The following is a 21,202-nucleotide window of genomic DNA, read 5'->3' as shown; positions in this document are numbered from 1 at the left end:
AATAAGCCAAAATATTGCTGCATGTAATGAGATCAATTAAGGCTTTCACAACACATTTGATACTCAACTTCAGTTCTATAGTAAGAAATTCCCCTCCATATTTTCCATACAAACAAGGCTAAATCATTACGTATCTTGAAAATCACTAAAAAGCTGCATTGTTGTTCATGAGTCAGTGACATTAATCCCCAACCCCACACCACACAATAATTGAATTCTCCAAGAGGCATCTTTTGAATATTGACTTGCTATTCTTCTAAAGCTAGGTTTCCATGATTGAAGAAATTAACAGGAGAAGAAAGAATGCCTGTAAAGCGGATTTAACTGCTTGCTGCTATTTAGCTGTTGAATTCTACCACTCAATTGCAAGGAAACAAGCCAGCTCCTATCCAAACACCACAAAGTCAAAATATAGGCAGTTTTATCATCTCAGAAAGTCTTTTTTATTTAAGCACTATGTTACTGAAGTTTGGAGCGCAGCGGCTCAAAATATGAATCAGAGAAAGTCTGGCTATGTTTGTAGAGCACTGTAAAGACATATAGACTAGCTAGAAACAAACAGAAAACACATACACATAATCATTTAGGGCATGATTTTTTTTTTTAACCAAAAAATAAAAATCATGAAGAACTGACCCTAAGCATTCAATGAAGTTGAAATAACAAGCATCATTTTACTTCTCTAAAACATTACCACACCTGTTACATACTTAGAGATAAAAAAAATAGAAATATCAAACTATTTTGTGACTATTACTGTGTTTTATTGAATCTTACACACTGATGTCCTGTTTCATTCCCTTTGTCTGAAAAATCATGATATTCACCATGGTCTGAGGTTTTTTTTCCCAGACTCCCTATAATCTGACATTTCACTGCCTCAAACTTTCTGACAGCATTAGGGAGTTAGCATTAGAAGAGGAGGAAAAAGGGTTGGAGGGAAAATCAGGTGCAATACCAGAAACTGCTGTCAACTTTCCCCAGATCTCCAGTGATCTCCAATCAGAAATTCACAGAATTTTTTATCTTTGGGCTTGTCATTAGTTGGGGTCCGCCAGGCAGAACACCAATGGCAAGAAAATACAATAACCCCTATCATCTTGAACTCCTCATTCAGCGCAACAACAAAAACTAACAGTGTATCATTCAAGAATGACAGTATAACAAGTTAGTACCTGCTTGCTTTCCTTAGTCAATCCATCATACCTTGACAATTAGATCTCAAACTACTGAGCATGAGTAGCAAAAAGTTACAGAAAGCTTCCTCATTGCCTCCCACACATTCACCAACCAACCCTCGAGTTGCAGTTCCTGTTTTTAGCCAACCTTCATTACATTTCTGGTTGGGACTTAAGCAAGGATTTTCCTCTTGAAAAGTAAGCAGCATTGGCTCGTACCCAGCAGCCACAAGAGATAAAGTGAACTGTACATTTCTGCTCTGCTTCTGTTGTACACATGATTATAAATTTCTCATTCATCAGATGAATTTTGGAATGTCATGGGAAGTCAAACTATAAAGGTAGTTGCATTTCAAGGGAAAGCATCAATGGGGTTCCACCAATACCATTTATTTTCATATTCTGCGTTCTGTTGTATGATACTTTCGCACACTGGCTGTAATTAACTGCCTTTGATTTATCTTATTAAGCAGGTAATCCCCACAGCCTTACAACGTGCATTTGCAGAAAGTCTCCCTGTGCATCATACAAAGAGATTATCACTGCCCAAACAACCAAACTGTTCTCCTTCAACTGTTCAATGTTTTTTTAGAGGAAGAGTACGCTGCCCACCCAATACTGCACACTTTTCATCTGCCTCGAATCCAGTCACTTGCACATTACCGGTATGACTTAACAATATAGCTTTTAGTCTTAGTACTAGTTGGAAAGCTGAAGTTACATTCTACCCTGAGAACAGGGCCATATAAAGTAGCTCCTTGGCACCTTATTACCTCACCTATTAACTAAAACACACAATGTGGTGGTATGACTTGCCATATAAACCTACACCATTTTCTGAAGTACACCTCTATATTGCATGTTTCATTAAAAGGCATGTAGCCATCCTTGCCAAAATAATGACTTTTAAAAAAGAACCAGACTAATCAGTTATTTCTATACTAGTTAGTTATTTATAGTACTAATTCATAATGTAGAATATATTAAGACATACCCTCAGACAACTGACTTAAAATTTTATAGTAAATATAGCTAGGCCTCATCTGGACATTCTTAAGTTTATACTGGCAAGAATATTCTCCACAAACCAAATAAACAAAAGCTGACAATTTTGTTGCCTGACCCTTAAGAAGTTAACAGTGTTGGATTCTGCTTCTTTTTAAGAACAAGATAAAATGAAATTTAGGAATCAAGTCCACTACTGAAAGTATAGGAACATGACAAGATTGTTTGCTTAGTGCTACTGCAAAACAAAGAACTAATTTTGGCCAACTAAGCAGTCAGCCAACAGGAGAGTTTGTAGTTCTGAAGGACATTACCCTGGGTGGACTGAATGGAGTATTTCATTACACTAATGCTACAGAAAACCTACTGAGACTAGAAATTCTAGCATTTACCACATGAAATATCAGTACTTTGAAACGTAGTATTAAATTCCAAAGGATTCTTTTCTGCCACAAAATATAGCTTTCATCATGCAACGCATACAAAACAGTTGTAAAGAATGGAGGGATCAATATTTTTAGTCTTTTAAAGTTCAATACCACTGGAGAATAGGTAAAGGCGTAGTAATAAGGTGTAAGCATTTTAGGAAGAACTATCCTTGCTTGGTTTAGTCTTTACTTAGCATGCAATTGTTCTTTAACTCAGAAAAAGAGAATCTGTTCAATTTGAACTTGCTGTGGTTAAGACATAAGACCAAACAGTTTTGAAATGTGTGGAACTTCTTATACCAGCCACTAAATTTCATCAGAAAAAAAAAAGACAGGAACAGTACTAGGCAGTTCAGTTTAAAGAATATTTTTCAGTAATTATCAAAAACCCATAATGTAAAGACAACCAACCATAAAGACATTAAGTAACATTAAGTACATTAAGTAACTATCTTTATTAGATGATTCTACAGTTTACATGAAGTGAAGGAACCCCTCCTAGTCTGCAAAGTCTTCCAGGTCAGATAAAAACTTAAATGTGTATACCTACCTTTCTTGTTTTAATGCATATTCTAACATTTTTATTCTTCTCACTAAATCTTTCTTCAGGTTTTCTTGACCCTTTCTTTCCCCTTGTAAAAATGCTATCCGAGCCTGAAAATACAAAAAGAAAAAAGATAACTGATTTTATTTCATCTTGTTACCAAAACAAAACAAAGCAATCAAGTCTGGCTTGGAAGAAAAGTCAAAAACATTTTTCTTTTACTTTCAATGAGTCACTTTAGTTAGTCATTAGTATTTCTTCCCAAGAGATTCAATGTTGATTTTAAATCACAAGTATTGCTTTTTTTTTTCATTGAAATACAGGTGTAGTATAGTAACTGCAAAAGAAGGTACAAACAAGAACCATTTGAAAACATTTTAATAAATGCATGCATTTTTGTCCTTACTGCATTGTTAGCATCTTTTCTTTTATAGATTTTCTTCTGAATGCAAAGCCCTATTAAAATAGATATAACGTACTTTTAAACCATTTATTTTTTAATGCTAATATATTAAACACATTAAGAAATACAACAAATAGATATAAGAATTCAAATACAGAATTTGCAAATCAGTTCTACAGGAAGCAACTCTTCTACAAATTCACAGTCTACTGGCTACTGAAGACAGCTGAAAGTTAGAATATCATGACAGATTTGTTTTTACGATGCCATTCTATATGGAGCAGAATATTTTTGAATATTTCAATTTTTTTTTTTTTAAGCAGTCAAATTAACTTCCTAAACTACAAAGAAACAATGAAGCTTCAACTTGTCTGCTAACCTAGCAGACAAGATTATACCCAGTAAAACAAACTAGCTATCTCTACTAGTGCAAAAGGTCTAGTGGAGAGCTTTAAACTAGCTGAAAAAAATAAAAGGTAGTTTGCTGAGAGAAAAAATAATCTCACTACAAAGTAAAAGAGCTTACGTTTTGCCTTTTTAGAAGTCAAAACTCTAAGGAAGACCAGAGAATTTGCAATTTGAATACAAAACCGAAGAGTGACTGATATCACTGGACTGGCTACCCTTATTGGAAACCACAAACTCATTTGTCCTTGTCATGACTTCAAACTGACTAAAATCGTTGGGTAGCTACCTTGAAACAAGATTCGATATAGTATTTGCATGGAAGAAAAGAGACAACAAAATTGAATTAAGAATAAAGAAGCAACAACATTGTGCTACAGAGGTTAAGATCAATGACACAATTTCATTATTATTTAAGACCTAAAATATTTTTTAAAGGGAGTGGCTGTACCCTTCACTGCTCTCAGTGGTTAGAGCCTGCGACAGTCTGAGATTACGGCATTCCTGCATTGCTCCTGCGATATCACAGTAGAAAATTTCACACATCAGTGCGGTCCTGATTTTAGCCCCTATTGCCTTTTACTTAATGGTAAACCCAATTAAAATGTGTTCTTTCACCTTGCACTAGCTTATAAGTTAACCAATTAAAATTTGAAAGCCTAGTGAGAACAATGCGGTTATGAGTAAGTTACAAGTTTTGTTGTGAGAACACCCTTGACTGACTACTGCCACTTTGTGAGAAAAGTAAAGCACCAGACAACACTGCAAGGTAATAGAGAAGTAAAAATAAATGCAGGCTTTATAATGACTCCTGCACAGATATTTCAAGATAAAAGTTGGAGAAAGATCGAGAATCAGCTATTTTAAATAGCAGTCTCCCACTGGAAAGGCACAGAGGAGCTGAGCAAACCCAACAACTGTACGCAGTTATTTTATTTAGATTTTAAAAACAGTGTAAAAACTAACTCTAATCCAATAGAAAGTTAATTGTACATAATTAGCATTTTCTTCAGAAGGCCATTTACATTTTCCTGGTACCTGAGGCAGCAAATGGCCAAACAATTCCACAAGCCCAACCTGTTATCCTAATTTCCATTAGTCAATGATAAGAAAACAAAAGCTTGTAAGCAAACAATGCCCTTATATATAACTACAGAAGTACACGAAGTAGTTATAAAAGCAATTTTTATAAAACTATTATGGTACTTGCGTATACTCTCACCACCATACTTCAAACATTAGGAAATTACTGCATCCACACAGACTCTTGATGAAAAAAACAAATATTTCAATTATCATCTAAGTACAGTTACGAATGCTCTTATGCTCCTTAACTCAAATGTAGTACTCAACTCTTTACAAAATTCAGCTCTTCTGTAAGTGATGGTCTTCAACCCTTCCATTAGTCATGTGTCTTTGACTAGCATCCTTTTGTAACTATTTGACAGATCTTAGCTGCCAACTGCAACTGCTGGACCTTACTTCATCCTCAGTTTGCAGATCACAGAGGTGAAAATAATATAACCACGATCACACACAGAGGGAGGCATAAGCCTCCAAACGGTCACAGCCAAACTACTTCCTTCTTCTGGAAAGACTTCCGGATACTTGGCCACAAAGAATTGAGTCTTCATACTTATTAGATAAAACCAGCCTTACAAAAGCCTTTAAAAAATCCTTAATACACAATAACATTTGGAACAGTCTTCACAGGATCCAAAAGGTTGAACAGAAAGGCTGCCACAGGAATGCACTCCATCATCTTTGTCAGCATTAGCAGACGTCTTTTGGCACCACTTCCTATTGTTTATACACACATGTAGCTGGTCTAGGGACTCACCCCCCTTGTGACTGTCACATGGCTTAAACCTAATTGAAGCTATCTCTGCAGAAGTTAACAGTTAGATGTTTAGAAATAGAGGAAATGAATTTAGAATGTAGGAAGACTGTTAGACATCAAGACCTTCAATATGAAACCAAAGGTAGGATTTACTGCAGATTTGCTGTAGGAGTTGTAATAATTGTTTCCTCAGGTCTTCAACTGAGAAATGAGGGTTGTCAAAGCTATTACTAGACATTTAGAATGACATAGAGCCCCAAGAATGAACATATGATTTCCCAACCCTGATTTCTTCAAGAAGCAGTAAATCTCAGGTCCAATAAAAAAAGATGAAGTAAACAGATCCATCTCCCTCAGTTGTTCTACTTTTAAGTTGCATGCACAAACACTGAAGAAATGCATTCTACATAATACAGCTTTCTCAATCTTTAGACATTCCTTCCTTTTGAGAGGAATTTGATACAATTTGTAGCTATTCTGGTGACTAAGGATTGACTGGCACTAACACTGGGAAGCAAAAACAGGACAGAACAATTTGATACTCATCTTCCCTCCCTGTCTGCCAGTTACAAGAGGATTCTTTACATTGTCTTTAACCAATTTGTAAGTCCTCAGGCCGATTAATAAGAGGATCAATCCTCCTCCTGCTTGTATTTCTGTTCCCTCTACTGTGCTGACACTGCTGCTTTTGCTGCCATACATTAAGTCTAATGAGGAAATCATTCTATTTATTTTTTACTCAGTTCTGAATTACATCAGTTTCCTGATCCTACTCTGAACAGCCATGGGAGTACTTACGCTGGCACAAGGGATGCAAACAGGATACCGAAGTATGGTCTCAGATCAGCCTAAACTGACCACAGAATCATAACTTGCATGTCCAGGTCACAAAAGCCTCTAAGAGGGGAGAGACTAGGCAACTGAGAAGACAAGTACTGTCTCTCCTGAATTACAAATTCAATCAAAATGGTTTTTAAGAAGTGTATTAGCAAGATCATTTCTCAAGAGGGAGAAAACATTATTTTACTTAACATGTATAAAACAATAGTTCCATATGCAAAAAACATAGCTTTCACATGGCTTTAAAAAAATCCAATTGCATTCAGTTACGTATGATTGTTACTTATATTAGACTCTGCTCCCCCCGATAGGACTGTGCTTCAAATCCTTTCATTGTAAACAAGCTCAGAAGCCTCTTCTTCCAGGGCAGACTCTCCCTCTTCTACCAGACTGCTCATTTTCATATTTATGGTATTTTTCCATCTCTCTGATATCCGCTATTTTTCTACAAAAATAAGGGACACTTGATAACTCTGCATTCCCTCTACACTTTGGCCCTCAGCTGTAAATAAAGAGTACTACCACATGAATTTGCTGCGTTTTATTATGAAAGTGGATTCAGAGAGCACTGAGAAACAGAGTGGCAGATATTTTGTATTTGTGCAAGGATGCATGAAATAAAGCCTAAAACTAGGCAAGGCAAAACACAAGGATAAAAAGAATTACTGAGTAACTACTTGAATAGTATGGATCCCATGGAAAAGCACTGGCTGAGGTTAAATAACTACAGGACCTAGATATGGAAGGAGTCAAGTTAAAATTCTAGCATCTAATATTAGAGACTTGGTAAACTTAGTTTTATTTTAACAGAACGCTGCATTTCAGACAAATCTGTACTAGATTTTACAGCTGGAAGGTTATTTATTTTTTCAAGCAATAATCAGACAACGGTCTTTCAACAAATAAACTCCAAGATCTCAAACAGGAATACCAAAATTTTCCTTAACTATGACTGAATGAATCACTCATTTCACTGACAATCCACATCCCATGCTCCATATCCCTTACATTGTTTGATCCAAGCGTACCAGAACATTTAGTTCGCCAGAGAACTTCCACGTAACTTTAACTTTTTCAAAAATCAGTATTTCACGTAGAAGTTGATCAATGAAAAATTTGAAGAAAATTTTTCTGGGAGTAAAGTGAAGATTTTGTTTTGTTTCATTTTTAAAGAAACTTGAATGGTTTTAAAACCTAAGAATGACTGCTCTTCATTTCATACAACATTACCCATAATAGCAGCGCTCATTAAAACTGCTTTTTGTTGCTCCAAACACACAGAAAAGCCTGACTTAAGGACAACTGTTTACCTTGATTAAACATATTTCTCATAGCCATTGAGAACAAGGGAGGGAAGTTATGATAGTGTTTTGGGCAGGTAAAATGTCATATGCAACCTAAGGGTTATTTAATAGTACATACATAGGGTTTCACAGTCTTACTGTATTAATAAATCCTGATGTACAGCACTTGAAATATCCATCCAAGAACTCAAACCTATTAAGATCTATCATGGAGAAAAAGAGGCATTTAAGATTAATAAAGAATTTATCCTGTGCTGTTGGAATAGTAACGCTTTCCTATATAATTCAGGCAACCAAACTCTAATGGATTTACCAATCCAGGAACACACTTGGTAAGTAGGCATGCTTACTTTCTGTATCAGTTGTAAACACTGTTAACTCTCTAGAAGAGTATTTTGAAAAAAATCAACTGTGTGTAAAGCAATGCCAGCTGCAACGCAATGCTTGCATTTTTCTAAAGCCCATTCAGAGTTCCAGAAGGAAGGAAGGAAAGGCCTGCAATATTTTTGAAAGAAACATAATACATTGAAGCAGCTTAAATATATATACCAGCGCACAAATAGATGCGTGCTTATCCTACTAGGGCATGTCACAAGACTAAGACCAATAGTAAGATATTTTTTTTTAATATTTTGTTTTAATCATATCACACACAAAGAAAAACCCTTCATTCTTAGATGTTTATTATGCTGAAGATAAAGCAGAATGGTTTTGGAAAAATAAAACATACTTGGGAAGTGGAAGGTTTGACTAATAGCAGCAGTTTAAGAGCAGGCACACCTGTACTGTTGCTGTTCTAGTTCTCACTCACAAAAAGCAAAGTGAACATGAGAGAACAGCCTCCACCCTCATTTTCAACAAAGAAAGTTTGAAACATCACTGCATTCAGAACATGTAAACCCTCATGCATGTGAAAGCATTAAGAAGAGCTTCTGTATACCTATACAGACCTGATGATATCTTTGTATTTTAATTTATCCTTAAACTGTCTTGGAAAAAAAAAAAAGGACTTGAAGAAAAAGACCTTCACTACTTTAAATAAAAATTAAATAAACTTCATTTGAAATCAGACTTGATTTTGCAAATTAAAGTCTCAAGTAAGATTCTTACTCTAGGGAACTGTGCAATAAGGCAGGTGTTGGTGTTTATAGCAGGATCGTACATGTTTCAAAGACAGAACTTTTGAAGATCCTATAGAATAAAAAAGTAATTGGAAAACAGTCTTCTGGGGAACCTTATCAATAGTGAGTTACATATGAGGTCAGTAACTACTGTACCTGGAGTAGTAATGATATGGAGATGTTTCCTCAAGGTTCCCTTTTTTATAGACCATTTGAGCTGATGTTCATTTCTTGCTCTTCAACTGATACTTTCTTCAAAGACTCGTCTGATCACTTTCTGATTGCTTCTCAAAAGCAATTATTAACCATCAGAAAACTGACACCCTTGAGCAACTTTCCCACAAGAGTGACAAATAAAAAAAAACAAAACACACATCTGACCCCAAAGAGGGATCTATTTGTTAACAGATACAAGGGAATCTGCTCAACTCTAAGTCCCCTTCAGCCCTGGAATGGGTATGGCCAAGACTAGGCTTGCAAAATTCCCTCCTTCCCTGAATCTGTCCTTCCTAATTTTCACTACCTCTGATCATTCAAAGTCAAAAGCTTGCCTTTTTTTTTCCCCCCTATGGGACAAGTTACCATCAAGTTCCAGCAGCTTCTTTGAACAACTTCCAGAAAATCAAGCTTTCCATTCCTAACCCTATTGGTGAAACTTTCACAGATCTTTGGTATTTTTCCGACCTACTACCACTCCTTCTTCGCTAGTTTACACAATTCATCTATCAGTCAACTGATCAAACTTAAGAGTGGTAAATTCTATTTTGTCCCATCATATGAATCACATCATTTGCCTCTTCAAGTTTCCTCAGTTTCCCCAGTCAAACTGCTAAGTGACAACTTAAAACACAGTTTAAGCGTACCTCCATTCCGTCACTATTCCTTACTAGAGATGATTCATCCAATCATTTTTTCTTGTGCAAGGATTCTTTTTATAGCCACTCTCCTAATCAATTTGATATTTAGGAACAGTAGAATAACATAACTCTTGGATGTATTGTTAAAGGCTAACACTCTCTAAACATCAGGGTTTAGAAGCTGTACATAGTCCTCAATCCAGAAGCCAGCAGGAGGGGGAAAAAAAAAAGTTGACTAAGGCCAAAGAACATTTAGAAGCCACTAAAATTGTAGATACAAACTGTTACACACAGCATTCTCCTGAAAGACTAAAATGTAACACTGCTCCACTTGAAGGACAGGTGGCCCAGAGAAGGATGCGATGGAAAAGCAGGCAGCATGTGTATCTAGATGCATGGAAATGCTGGGAGATGAGGGTAAGAGAAGAGTACAGATAACTAAATAACACAGACACTATATAGCACCTGCACCATACATGAAACTAACACATTGCACTAAGACTGAATGATCAAATCAATTTCACGAAAAATAAAGTTAACCTGGTTATCATCAACGTACTGTAACATATTGGACTACTAAAATGCTCCATGCCAAGACATCAGAACACGTCCCCACTTGCCAGCTCTCCTTCTCCCCACACACCTGATAACTTTGCAGGCATTTCACTTCAACATCTTAACTCCTGCGCTAGCAAGTTTGCGCTTTCCTTTGTACTTGACATGCAAATCATCAAGAACATCAACAATCCAGACAGACCCAAGATCCAGTATTTTTTTTTTTTTTTAGCTGAAAGGTATTAACAGCCATAATTTATTGTTTCTTTAATCAATTGACAGTCAACAGGAACGCCTGCAGGCACTAGATTGCCTAACCAGACAACACACTCTGAAGAGTCAAAAAACTCCCTCATTTTTACCTGCAAGTTATTCTATCTCCAACAGCATCAATAGTTTCACTGAGAAAACACCACCTTTCCATTCAAACATCAGATGTCATCAGTCAGACAACTAAATAACTAACTGAAACGTAAGTAGCACTAGTATTTCTTACTACTCACACAGCTCCTGCTCCAAGAAGGGTCCAGATATCACCCTTGTGACTGCATTCTTTTAGCAAGTACAATGAGCTCTGAAACATGTTTGAACAGAAACCCCAAGACTCTGAGGCAGTCATGTTTCTAAAGAGAGTTTGAGAAAGCTCAAGAAACAAATACAAATCATATATATATAAACTACGCTCTTTTTGCAATTAGGTCTGTTGGAAAACATAAGCATCCTTCATCTAGTATGTACCTCCTGAAGATCAAGTCGTGTAAAATACAACCCTACATCTATTTTCATAACTGACGCGCTACTGGAATTTAATTCATTTCACATCAGCATTTCCAACAAATAACAATATTAGTGCTCATATGACTTTCACAGACAAAAGTTAATAAAGAATATTAAATAGTTTTACCTATCAACATACGGTCACTTTCAATAGACTAAAGAGAAGTGCAAGAACCTCAGTTACACATTTTAATCCATCGATATCAAGTTTGTCAATGCCAAAATTTAAACACAAAATACTTCCTATATTAATCTCTAGTCAGTTTCTTTGCCAAACCAACTAGCAGTTCTCTGCCACTATATCCATAATAGCACAAAAATCAAAGTTAGCTTTTGTCAACATCCAAATTCTCTTTCTGCTGTGATATCCCAGTACAGAAAGCATTCTGAAGACATTTAACCTCACCAAAGATGTCAGTTTATTCACAAAATGTTCTATGCAAAGTAATGCTAAAATAATCCCTATTTTTTCACTCCAGTTTTTCAAGCATTTTTCTGCCCAGACCAAAACGCTGATTCTTATAAGTGTGTGTATATTAGGTATGCATACACACATACATAAGTTTACAAGATTTAAAAGCAAACCCATACCATATACCCATACCACAATAATCAGAGTTTCAAAATAAACTATTGAACATGCCTGTATCTTCTCTATAAGGCACTGAGACACATATCCAAGGATGCTAATGACAGGTCCACAACTTAACGCTCTTCATTTTTTCCAGCTTACAGCACGAACTGGTGGCAAAACATATACCCAAGCACAAAGCAACCAGAGCACCTGTAAGAGAACTTCATCCAAGGCCAGAATTGTTTTGCAAATGGGAGTCTTAGTATTTATACTGGAAGGGTTCTTGGAGATTTTCTTCTGTTTTTGACTTCTTTTTTCTCATTTTTAAATTTTCAGAACCAGCTTTTAGCTACCAAGAGGTAGGTTCAACCACCCTCCAACAACCCACCAAACTTCTAAGCTATTGTACTTTGTTACAGGCTCTCAATACTTGGATTGTGTTTCTACTTTAGTTAATAAACAGAAAGGCTATGGCATTTCTTACCAGAAACTAGCCATTAGAGTACATATAGCACTAGCTTCCTTTTCATTTAAGACACCCTGTCTTATACTGTACATATACAAGATTTTACAGAAAAGCTGTGCAGTCAACCAAAAATACATGTATAAATTCTCTCTCTTCCAGGAGGAAAACAGTCTTCGGGCTTCTCTGACCAGAAAATTGGAGTGGTGGCACCTAGAAAAGTGTGTTTTCAACCCAAAATTGATGCAAATAATATCAATTTAAAAAGATAAGAAGATCAATTAAAGCATTTTGACATTTAGATAGACCACACTTCAGTCAGTCACCTTTGCACCAAAGCAAACGTTTGTCTCAAGTTTTTGTTTTTAAACAGAAAGAAATGCCATAGTTCTCTTGGTAGCTTATTCCAAGGGTTCCGGTCTTCATTTAAGTACTATGACCTAAGTTTGTGTTCTTTCCATCAAAATTAACAGCACTAGATCAGATGACAGAGTAAAATGTACTTTATTTTATGAATTCATTTATACTTCTTCTGTGACTACATACAGAAAGTACTCCTAGACTTTCACTTCATAAAAATTTCAGCTCGTTTCCTGATTATTCCAAAGGCTGTTCTACAAGAAAAAAGGACAGCTACCTTTACACATAAGCCTGTCACACAGTAGACAACCCTCAGTGAGATGACTGTCTTGTCTTTTTTTTTTTTTAAGGTGGAGTGCCAGTCTATTGTGTCACACTTTTTAACCTAAACTGCTTTCTATTTCAAAATTAAAAAGTATCTGAAAAAGCATTCTAAAACCCAGGGAGGCACTTAACGAGGCTAGCTTTCAGATTTATATTTGGTCAACCACCAAGACTGAACTCTAAATGGATCATTCCAAGATGTTACTTCTAGCCCCCGATTTTTTTTTGGCCAAATTTTTAACATTCCTTTCAAAATTACTACTGAAGAATGGGCCATTATATTGCAATGTTGGCCTTGCCAGTTCTGCACAGATCACAAGACACAAATCACTTCCCAATTTCTATATTTACATCTCCCGTTTTTAAACGCACAAATTATTCAGGGGTTTACTGACTTTCTTTTACTACAAAAACTCACAGAGGTCCTGGAAGAAAGCAGCTCTGTGATTATTTTAGCAAAACTTCATCCTGTCACTATCACTAGCATTTTTCGCATTTTCTACATTTCTCCTAAATGCATGTGCCCTACCAAGCATCATCTTAAGAACAAAAGTTACCTCTGACCATTTATATCTAAAAAGATTCCTGTAAATTCATTTAAACTGCTGGACATTTTTTGGCATACACCTAAGCCAGTAATAAAGCCTTCTTTCCAGAAGAGTTACCACCACAACCAGTAAGACTAATTATACACTGATGGTAACATCGAAACACAATATTTGATAAGATTAAAAATATCTTTACTGTCAACATCATTATGCTGGTGCATTATTAAAATGAAGTTACATTATTTAATTACTCTGCTAGTAATTAAATGCCATATTTAGAGCCTCATTAGACACCTACTACTAAATAGACCTCGGAATATTAACCTCTCTATCATAACTTGTAGTTGTAGCACAAGAGCACAGAGATCAAAACAAAGTTGTATGCTTTGTAGTGTGGCAGGTGCTTACAATCACTGGAGTGGAAAGGGAAGGAAAAACGCCAGCATGGCAAATATCCTCAAGAACGTGCACTTCCTTTTCCAAAGCCAGGAAGATCTATTTTTTATTTAGGAATACATAAGGGGAAAGTATAACCTGCAGCAGACTGAACACAAACAAGCTAAACGGGCTTGTTTTAGTGATGAACACTCATGCCAGCGTTCATCAACTGCAGGTCAGTAACATACGTTCCCAAGGAACAGACAGAAAAAGAAAGCAAAAGACAGAAAAAGAAAACAAAAAGAAAACAAAACGCTCAGCTGTCAGAACTAGAACACGAGAAGCCATCTCTATGCACACAAAAGAACACAATACCGCAGAGCTTGAAGAGCTCAGCGTCATTAAGTCAGCAGCAAATTGATAATCAAGTTAATAGAAACAGAAGTTATGTAACAAAAGAGAAAAAGAGTTAAAATGCTTCTATGTAGTACATATAAAGTATAGTGTAAGGCATTTTAGGAGAGGCCTCACGAAGTTGAGGAGGAATGGGCATTTTGCACCTCATAAATGTTAATCTAGCCTCATGGCACAGAGCAGTGCCAATGGTCTCTAATTTACACCACTTATCAGAGCGGTAACGCAGCCAGCAGTCCTGCCTTCTGCCAATTCAACTGTGTAAAGCTCACTAAAGCCACGAGACAGAATGAGTCTTACAGAACTTGCAAACCTGTTTACCTCTCTTTGAATACTTCCAGAAATTCTGTTCGTCTAAGCAGGACCTTTGCCTTTTCCTCTCCAGGGTACCCCACGTTTCTGTTCCAGCACCCTGGGGTTTGGTCACTACAACTTCACTCACCCGGGACCCCAAAACAAACCAAAACACATACCAATAAACACACACCCTTATCCTTGAAGCAAGCAAGCAATTTCAGTTTCACAGCTCCAAGTGCCAAGCGTTTGAATGAGTCAAATCCATCTCTCGTTACTACTTTCTCTCTACTTTTTCATAGTGTGTTATCTGAAATGTAAGCGAACATACTCAAGCTATCTGGTGCTAACCTCAGTATCGAGCAAAGTAAGATATGGTAGCATTCCTCTGGGAATACTTAATTTTGAGATAAAAATTATTTTACAGAGGAACAAACCACAACTTTGTGTTACATAGTAGAACCGAGCATTCTCCAGCCTATTACACTGGCCACTACCGTAAAGCCAATTTCTGTTTATATTTTATTTTAAAACAGTGTTATAGGATCATCAACCTCAAATTTGGTAGCAGTTAAGTATCAACCATATTTCAGAAGACAAGCCAAGGTAAGGGAGTGAGAGAAACTTTACTGCAAGTGACCCATTAAAAAAAAAAAAGGGAGATAATCAGGAAGTTGCTCAGACATCTGGAATTTCTCAAGCTCATTCTCTATTTCAGGATCATTTCGATCAGCATTCTGAGAAACAAAGTATTTCAGAGCATACAACCAATACATGCACACGTAACACTAACATATGCATAAGCATGCACAATCCCTTCAAAAAGCCAAGACCACACTCCATCCCCCAGTAACATTAAGTGGAATTTAACCCAGAAAAAAATATTTTTACCCTTTGTTCCTAACATCAGATTATTGCTAATCAGCTATTTTCATTAAAAATACTATAGTGATTAAAAAATCCTACAGACTGCTTGAACTCACACTGGAGATTCAGGAGTGGTCCTGAAGAACAGCCAACTTCTTAATTAGCTCTTATACCTGTTGGAGTTACAAAGATGAAGCAGAAGGTATCATTAAACTGTATATCCTGCTGGGCCATTCCTTAGGATAATTTGAGAACAGCCTGAGTGCCAAAATCGAACACTCAGATATGCAAACAAAGCTGTTACAGGTCACACATTTGTCCTGAAGATTTGTTAAATCAGTGGAGGATCCAACTTCCCTAGCCATTCTCTTCGTCAATTAGGAAGGAGATCATTATCACCTTCGCCCAACTTCTTAAATGACAACAGGATAAACACACGCACCTCTATCTCAATTCTTACTTTCAGCGTGGAAGAAATTATTATAACACCAGATACTTAATAAAAAAATCCTCAAACTAAGGTTTCTCAGAGAACCATTAAATATATTTATTAAATATAAAATATGAGCAATGGCAAAAACTAAGAAATAAAACACTGGCACCCCCCCAAACCCCCCCCCCCCTATATTTTTTAATTCTTCCCCAGGAAGCGTTACATGCCTTATCTAAAATAAGGCTGCGTCGAAAAAGAGAAATGTCACCAGAGTAACTGTTAATGAGACAACAGTTCTGTTCTCTGCTTCTAATAGTGATTTTATTCCAAATAATTATTTATGAAAGAGTAATTATGACACAGTAAAATAACTTTGAACCCCAGTGTGGACAGGAGCAGTGTTCCAGGAAAAAACCTTACACAACTGCTGTACTGATCAGTATCTTCATGTACATAAAGCCTATAGCTATCCACGCATCTCTTATTCAATCTCTACATGGCTGCACAGGTAGCTCAGTGTCCTGCATTCTTTTGCTGTGTTTTGCCTGTAGGATATTGCATGAAAATTATATAGAAAAGTTAAAGATGTAAATCAAGTCCTAAAAAAAAAGAATATTGGAAGAATTAGGCATAAACAGAAGTGAAAACCCTTTTTTTATGAGGAATACACTAATCCTTTAGAGCTACAAATGGTATCTAAAATTTATAATTAACAAAATGGATTATTAATAATGTACCTACATCGGCAGGAGAAAATACTAACTCCTGCTTATCTCGAACCAGTTTGAGGAATCTCCTTACATCAAATTTGTCTAGGCATCTTTTATGGTAAACTTGACTATATAGCAGCTGCATTTTGATTAAAAATTGCATCTTCTCTGTGTACATTATTCATACACACACAAACAGGCTTTGAGCCTTCAATAAAAGCAGGCACCTGAAGTTCTTCCAGAGGCTATCTGCCTCTAACTCAGTTGACTAAAAAGCTTCTGAAAAGCCACGGCAAGGAAACCCTAAGATAAATCTAATTTCCCTCTACCCAAAATACACAGAACTCTCAATTCAGTGCTTTAAACCGCAAAAAGGGCAAACTCCACAAAATATGCAGCTGTTTTCATCATTAGCTTAGAGAAATGACTGATGACAAAAGTTTGTCTTAACTTGATCTATGCTATTTTATACTGAAAAAAAGTTTCACTATAAAGCAAAGATATTAAGCACTCCCATACTTTATTGTGCATATACACAACACTTATTCACACAGAGGTACTTCAGCACTCCTGCTACAGCACATACCTCAATGGCTTGCATGAACAGAAGTCAGACATTTTAGCTGCATATATTATTTGCATAGCTCATGGCATTTACAAGCATTCCCAAGAAAGAATGTTGATCAATTTTTTTGCAACTTATTTCATTGTATTTTCAGTTAGTCTCATTCAACTATTAAAACAACCCTTAAAAAAAAAAGTTTAATTTATATTCAGAATAAATACTGAGGTACACCTGTAAGACGCAGTGAAACAGCAGTTTATCAATTATGCATCTTTTCCAACAGCAACCCTCTCGACTGCAACCGATAGCTGCTGCACGCAGTTAGAATGCACCGGGCGTTTCGCTACCGTGGCATCTGCCTTTCCTGCCTGCAACCCCACCATGTTCCATCACGATCGATGTCCCCACTATCAATCAGTGCTTGCTATTTAAGCAAAATACTACCGAAACTGCACTGTAGGTATATTTTAAAACAATAAAATCAAAGCTATTAGTGCTATTTTAGAGGTCAGATATAATCATGGCTACATCAGGTCAGACCAACAGCCCACCAACCACAGCATACCACTTCTAACCGTGGCCACACAGGCAGCTCCATGGGAATAGTATAAAAACAGAAGAATAAACATCAGAAAACACTCTCTAATCTCCAACTTGTAACTCAAAAGCATCCTCAACCAGAGGTGGTATCTTTGAACTTAAACACCCCCAGGGATTTTTATTCTATGAACTTATTCAAACACTTTTTGACCCAAGAATATTTTAGCAGCTACAGTATCCCCTGCGTAAAATTCCACTAATTCCAAAAAGCTTTTTTTTTTTTTAAAAAAAAGCTTTTCATTTTATATCATACTTCCTAGATGTTAGCTAAGACTCAATGAATCTTTCTTCACGTTAAGAAAATAATGAAGATCCTGCAACCATCATAACTTCTTCCACTTCCAATCTATCATCATAAAAAAGTGCCTGCCAAAAGCAAGGTGATGTCTATGCTATCTGAAGAATTATTCTGTCAATTTAAAGAGCACAGTATTCCCTGCATTCCCATGCCACACTGCTCAAACCTGCAACAACGCAAAACCAGACAAGCAACCAAATATTTCAGCAATTTATTATCACTACACTTTCTAAGTGTTTTGAAAAAATGTTGAAACATGGCATGTACACTGAACAGTCTCATCTAGTTCATGATATTTACACGTTCACACATCTACAATCACAGGTGAAGTGCCTAATTTAGACAGTCAACTCAAGCGTGAAAGTTCCCCAGAAAAACACACAGCTTCTATTGAAAGGAATGTCCTATTTCAGGATGTAATTCTGGAGTATTCACCAGGTTCTCAAAGATCATAAAACTCCTTTAATGAGCTGCTCCCCACTCCTCAGGGAGGTGGGGGGAGATAAAGAAAGAAAAAGGCAGGCATGCAAGGAAAATCTTTTTTTCCAACCCATGTAAAGTATGTAAAATGGTAAATAAAGCGTTCCATTATGTCACTAAATAGCTGAGGAAAAAAGCATTTGTAAAATTAGATAAACTAGGAACTGACTATCACTAATGCTGTCACTTTATATAATGGAAAACATATTACCAAGCATATTAAGTCTTTTTGCACATTTAGGTTAGAAGGATGCACGCTCAGCATACTGAAGTTGTACACACATCATTGTGAGTACTCAAGTTTCTTAATTATTCTTCCTGATTTTAAAACATTTGGAAGTAGCATCTACTGTTAAGTTTCTCTCAACACATTATCACATGATTTTGAAGGTAGTACTCAACAGCCTTTTTATCCAGTTCAGAAGATATGAAGAAAGAGGTCTATCTCATCGACAATTGAGACCTCGATTCTGACTGACCAGATCAACCCATACGCCCCACAAAAAAGTGGAATCCTACTGGTCTTCCTAGATACCTGAAAAGTTGCAAGATCATTAAGATCTCCTACAAGACTCCTCAACACAACTTTATCTTCCTTCCCATGAGTTTCTGTAATGCATCTTCAAGTATTTTCCCACTTTTTTTTTTTTTTAACTGAAACAACAGAGCCACTTACACATTTGATAGAAAAACTGTTTCCTTTAGGAGGTAACATCCAACCACAGTGGCTTTCTATAACCCCTCTAGAGTGCATAAACGTTATAGAAAACACAACCTGAATTTACCGCAGTGTAACAGCAACCAACATCAAGGTCATGACACTGACAGGGCAAAGTTACAGGTGTAATTACACGATATTATTATATTCAGAATCATTCTGTGAGATTACAGAACAGATCCAGCCTATTACTTCAAGAGATCAGCACACTAACCGTGGCCAGAGTATTTCCTCTCTACGCAACAGTGAGAAAGCACTAACAAAGTCAGTGTGGCAGCCAGTGTTACAAGTGAAGGAAAAAGTCTACTATGCTTTAAGTACTGCAATCCTGGTGTTTGGTATTTCTGTCTTTGACGCTGACTTGCACACGCAGATTTAGCAAATAACTACACTGCTCCACTTGTGCACACAGGCAGAGCAGCCATGCACCTGAACAGCTTGAAGAGACAACGTAAAAGTTATTAACTTTTCAAGTTATTAAAGTTATTTTAAAGTTATTAACTATTAAAGACTCTGAGTCTGATGGGCACATGGACTTAAGGATGCTAGGACAGAACTTCTCCAGGTCCAAAGGGCTGACACCTTTTGTCAGTGATTATGACTGTGGTACAAACCCAAAGACAACTGAAGTAACTTGGGATTTAAATTAATTATAAACATGTGTCCCAAACACAGGTAGAACAATAGATCAAGAAGTTCATTACAAGATCCAAGGAAATGAACTGCTACTGCAGATCAATCCCCCTGCCTCGCCCCCATATGCAAGGAGGGCTCATACTAGGGGTAGACAAGTCTTACCATCACCTGAGCTATACAGGGGGAAAAAGGGTGAGGAGGAAGGGGAAATCGCTCAGAATGGACATTAGTTTTTTATCCACAGCATAAAACTATCCTGTTCTGTGGACGAGTAAGAATCATAAATTCAGAGCAGGAAAATCAAATCGCAACATACTTCTAAGTCATGTAGTTTTCTTTTAGTTTGCTTTACATACAACATCACTTGCAAAGTTATTGAGGTAACTTAAGAAGGAGCCTTTAATTACCAGCATGGTGAATGAATGTATAGAGTATTGTAATGCTGAAAGAAGGAAGAAATGACTTGCATGGGTGAGAGTTGCACCTAAGAAATCCAATTCTCATGCTTCGTGCTTCCGTGTTAATTACCTACTGTCATACTACCAAATTTTTCTTCCGTTCAACCCAGGAGGCCTCAATCACTTAAAAACCACACACAGGTACTTAGTATTCACAAATGAACGGACTTTGAAGTTTCAACAGGTAAAACTGTTGTTTGAGGTCCAAAATATTAAGGCTTCATTAGTCACAAAATAAAGCGGGACTTCACAACCTGAGTTGTAGGACCAAAAATATATCATGTATACACACACAGAGAGGCCTGGTAAATACATCTCTTCCAAAAAACACTCTCAACACTCGTCTGTATCAGGTTTCATCACTACACAGGTTGACATTTGAAGTCCACAGGTAATGCCCTCTCTCTGCCTCCTCCCAACCCCACTTCTATCCTGGGCTTCCCGAGTTATTAAAAGCCCACCCTCGTGCATACCCACTGTGCAGTAAGTATGCCTGCCGCGTCCCGTGACTTGATGCACACATGAGGTAGAGTGAATCAACACATATACAGCCAGGGTCAGAACTCTGATGGCGCATGAAGAAATAAGCAAATGAAACAGTACAGCCACTGATGACAAACAGCAATTACAAACACAAGCAGCAGACTTGGCAGGAACACATCATACTGTCTAAAGGCCACATGAGTTCATACCAGCACTTTTAAGTCAAATATAGTTTTCAAAGTCTTAGAACTGAGCTTTACATCTAGGGCACTGAATGAGGTAGTTAATTTTAAAGTCGAAAGCCTCTACATTAAAACAAATATTTCAAGACTGTTTTGCTAA

At 36.7% G+C, this 21,202-nt stretch overlaps 1 protein-coding gene across 5 annotated transcripts in view; it reads right to left on the bottom strand.

Moving 5' to 3' along the window:
* STRN3 (striatin 3) overlaps positions 1-21,202 on the bottom strand; it is a 61,833-nt gene that overhangs the window by 38,646 nt on the left and 1,985 nt on the right. For all 5 annotated transcript variants that reach the window (XM_066997259.1, XM_048058656.2, XM_048058655.2 and 2 more), the window contains exon 2: positions 3,162-3,265. In XM_066997259.1, the coding sequence (XP_066853360.1) occupies positions 3,162-3,265 (104 nt within the window). The remainder of the gene's footprint in view (positions 1-3,161; positions 3,266-21,202) is intronic.

The sequence above is a fragment of the Anser cygnoides genome, chromosome 5 (assembly GCF_040182565.1).
Source record: "Anser cygnoides isolate HZ-2024a breed goose chromosome 5, Taihu_goose_T2T_genome, whole genome shotgun sequence".
Lineage (NCBI taxonomy): Eukaryota > Metazoa > Chordata > Aves > Anseriformes > Anatidae > Anser > Anser cygnoides.
This window is presented reverse-complemented; position numbering and strand designations above follow the sequence as displayed.